Source organism: Penaeus monodon, chromosome 19 (assembly GCF_015228065.2).
Source record: "Penaeus monodon isolate SGIC_2016 chromosome 19, NSTDA_Pmon_1, whole genome shotgun sequence".
Taxonomy (NCBI): Eukaryota; Metazoa; Arthropoda; class Malacostraca; order Decapoda; family Penaeidae; genus Penaeus; species Penaeus monodon.
Window position 1 is genome coordinate 47,496,647 of NC_051404.1, and position 1,857 is coordinate 47,498,503.

Below are 1,857 nucleotides of genomic sequence, written 5' to 3' on the forward strand. Positions count from 1 at the left end.
TGGAAAGAATCATATAATATATTAGCCAATTAAAGGCCCTATTCTTCAAGGAGCAGATAATGCTCACTGCGTCCCCACGGCTTACACAGTCAAGGAATGGCCTCGTTCCAGAGGAGGAACTCGGACCGGTTACGACGGGGGCGCAGCGGCAAAGCGAGCAATGTTTACCTTCTGTTCTGACCTCTCGTTATCTGTCACTCACTGAGGTCTTTTGCCTCCTGGCTGCTATCTCGTCTCGCTGAGGATACCGCAATAGGCTGATTTTACGATGGTTGTGTCTGACCTGGCTCGCAATGGATCCGTCTGCGTTCGAATGGATAGGAACCCTGGATCTCCACCGCCGCCTGTGATTGTCAAAGTCCACCTGAAGAAACATCTGAGGGAGAATCCGGCTCTTTTGTCCGTTATCGAGGGTAAGATATGGATATATAGTGTTCGTTGTTTGATGAGGTATGTCAACCTGGTATGATTTTAATTGTAAGATTGGTAATGTTGTATAGTCAGTGCTGATTTTGGTGTTATTGCAGAAGTGGAGCGACGGCGGATTGATCTCTGTCGTACACCTACTACCAATTGCAGGTCATCAAGGAACTTCCCGAACTCCGTCAAAAAGGCATTTGCACATTCCAACAGGTAAGGACTCATGAATGTATCGTAATGATGGAATATTTTCATGAACATCCGCTTTTCTGTTATACCCGACAGTTCAGTATTATACCTAGGATTTCCCCACTCAGGATCAGCACGCCCTGCATCCAGCACTATGCCACCAAGCCCTCCATAACCCCCGACTCTGAGAGAGGAAACTCTTCCTCCAAGGCCGCCGGCGATTTTTCCAGGCGGAGGTGTTCCTTCAGGAGGAGTTTCAGGGGCCTCCTCCGTACGGCAGCTCGGGCTGTCGGGAAGGTCGTGCCGCTCTGCAAGGACAAGATTTCGTCTACCTCTACGGACTCTCTCGTGTACAACAGATGACATTTTGGTTTTGATAAGATCTATTAAAAAGGGGTATATATTGTATTGCAATCTTTTATTTCCAAGTGCGACAAACAGTCAGTCCAGCGCAGGAAGTGTGGATGTCTGGTATATGATATAGTGTATCTTATGTTCTTCCAATAAATGACTTTCAACTTAAGAACATTTTTATATCGTCTGGGGATAGATATGCAGAGTAAATGGCATGTGTCCTTTGGTCGCAAATACGTACTGTCTACTATTTGTGGACCTATTTACCTATCTATCTACTTCTCTACCTATATACATTCGTGTGCTTGTAAATCAAATGATTTTGATGCATGGACTAGGTCATGGCAGTTCAAGGACGTGCCAAATGTACGGTGCCACGATGCGCCATCCTTGTTGCAAAGCGAGCTCACGTTCGTGCAAAGACCGCTGTGTGTGTGATGTTCTGTGGGATCTATTGCTTCTTTTGTTTGAAATTCGACCTTGAGTTAATATGCTACGACACAATACAATCACGTTGCTTTTGATTATGTAGCCGTACTTGTGTTTGGCATGAAGATATATGCGCATGACCATGCTGACGTCGGGTTTTATGTAACTTACATATTTTTATTGTAGTATTTTGGAATAGATATCGTAGATGCGACGTGGGTGTTCTAGATACGAGAACGTGCCATTTTGCTATAATAAGAAATGTTTTTTATCTGACTTTCACATAGAGGTTCTAGATGTGTTGTTACCTAGTAATATCGTTCTTGTATACTGTATTAACTATTTCATTATTTTTAGAATGATAGAGCTTATATTTTATATGGACGACGAAAATATATGTTAGATTATAATGTCTGAGTCCGAGCTTCTGCATGTGATTTTGATACAGTTGCAAATACATCTCCA

General features: G+C 43.2%; 1 protein-coding gene across 1 annotated transcript; it reads left to right on the forward strand.

The window, feature by feature from the left end:
- The first annotated feature begins 57 nt into the window (after positions 1 to 57).
- On the forward strand, positions 58 to 1,103 carry LOC119585273. The gene is made up of 3 exons (XM_037933947.1): positions 58 to 413; positions 528 to 633; positions 738 to 1,103. Exons 1-3 carry the CDS (start codon positions 269 to 271, stop codon positions 970 to 972), a joined length of 486 nt encoding a protein of 161 aa, XP_037789875.1. The 5' UTR covers positions 58 to 268; the 3' UTR covers positions 973 to 1,103.
- Positions 1,104 to 1,857: the final 754 nt, after the last annotated feature.

What these genes read in the sequence shown, in the direction of transcription:
- LOC119585273 (XM_037933947.1), top strand. Translation starts at nt 269, where the DNA reads ATGGTTGTGTCTGACCTGGCTCGCAATGGATCCGTCTGCGTTCGAATG. An exon ending in TCTTTTGTCCGTTATCGAGG is followed by an intron (nt 414 to 527) that starts GTAAGATATGGA and finishes GTGTTATTGCAG; the next exon opens with AAGTGGAGCGACGGCGGATT. An exon ending in GCATTTGCACATTCCAACAG is followed by an intron (nt 634 to 737) that starts GTAAGGACTCAT and finishes TTCCCCACTCAG; the next exon opens with GATCAGCACGCCCTGCATCC.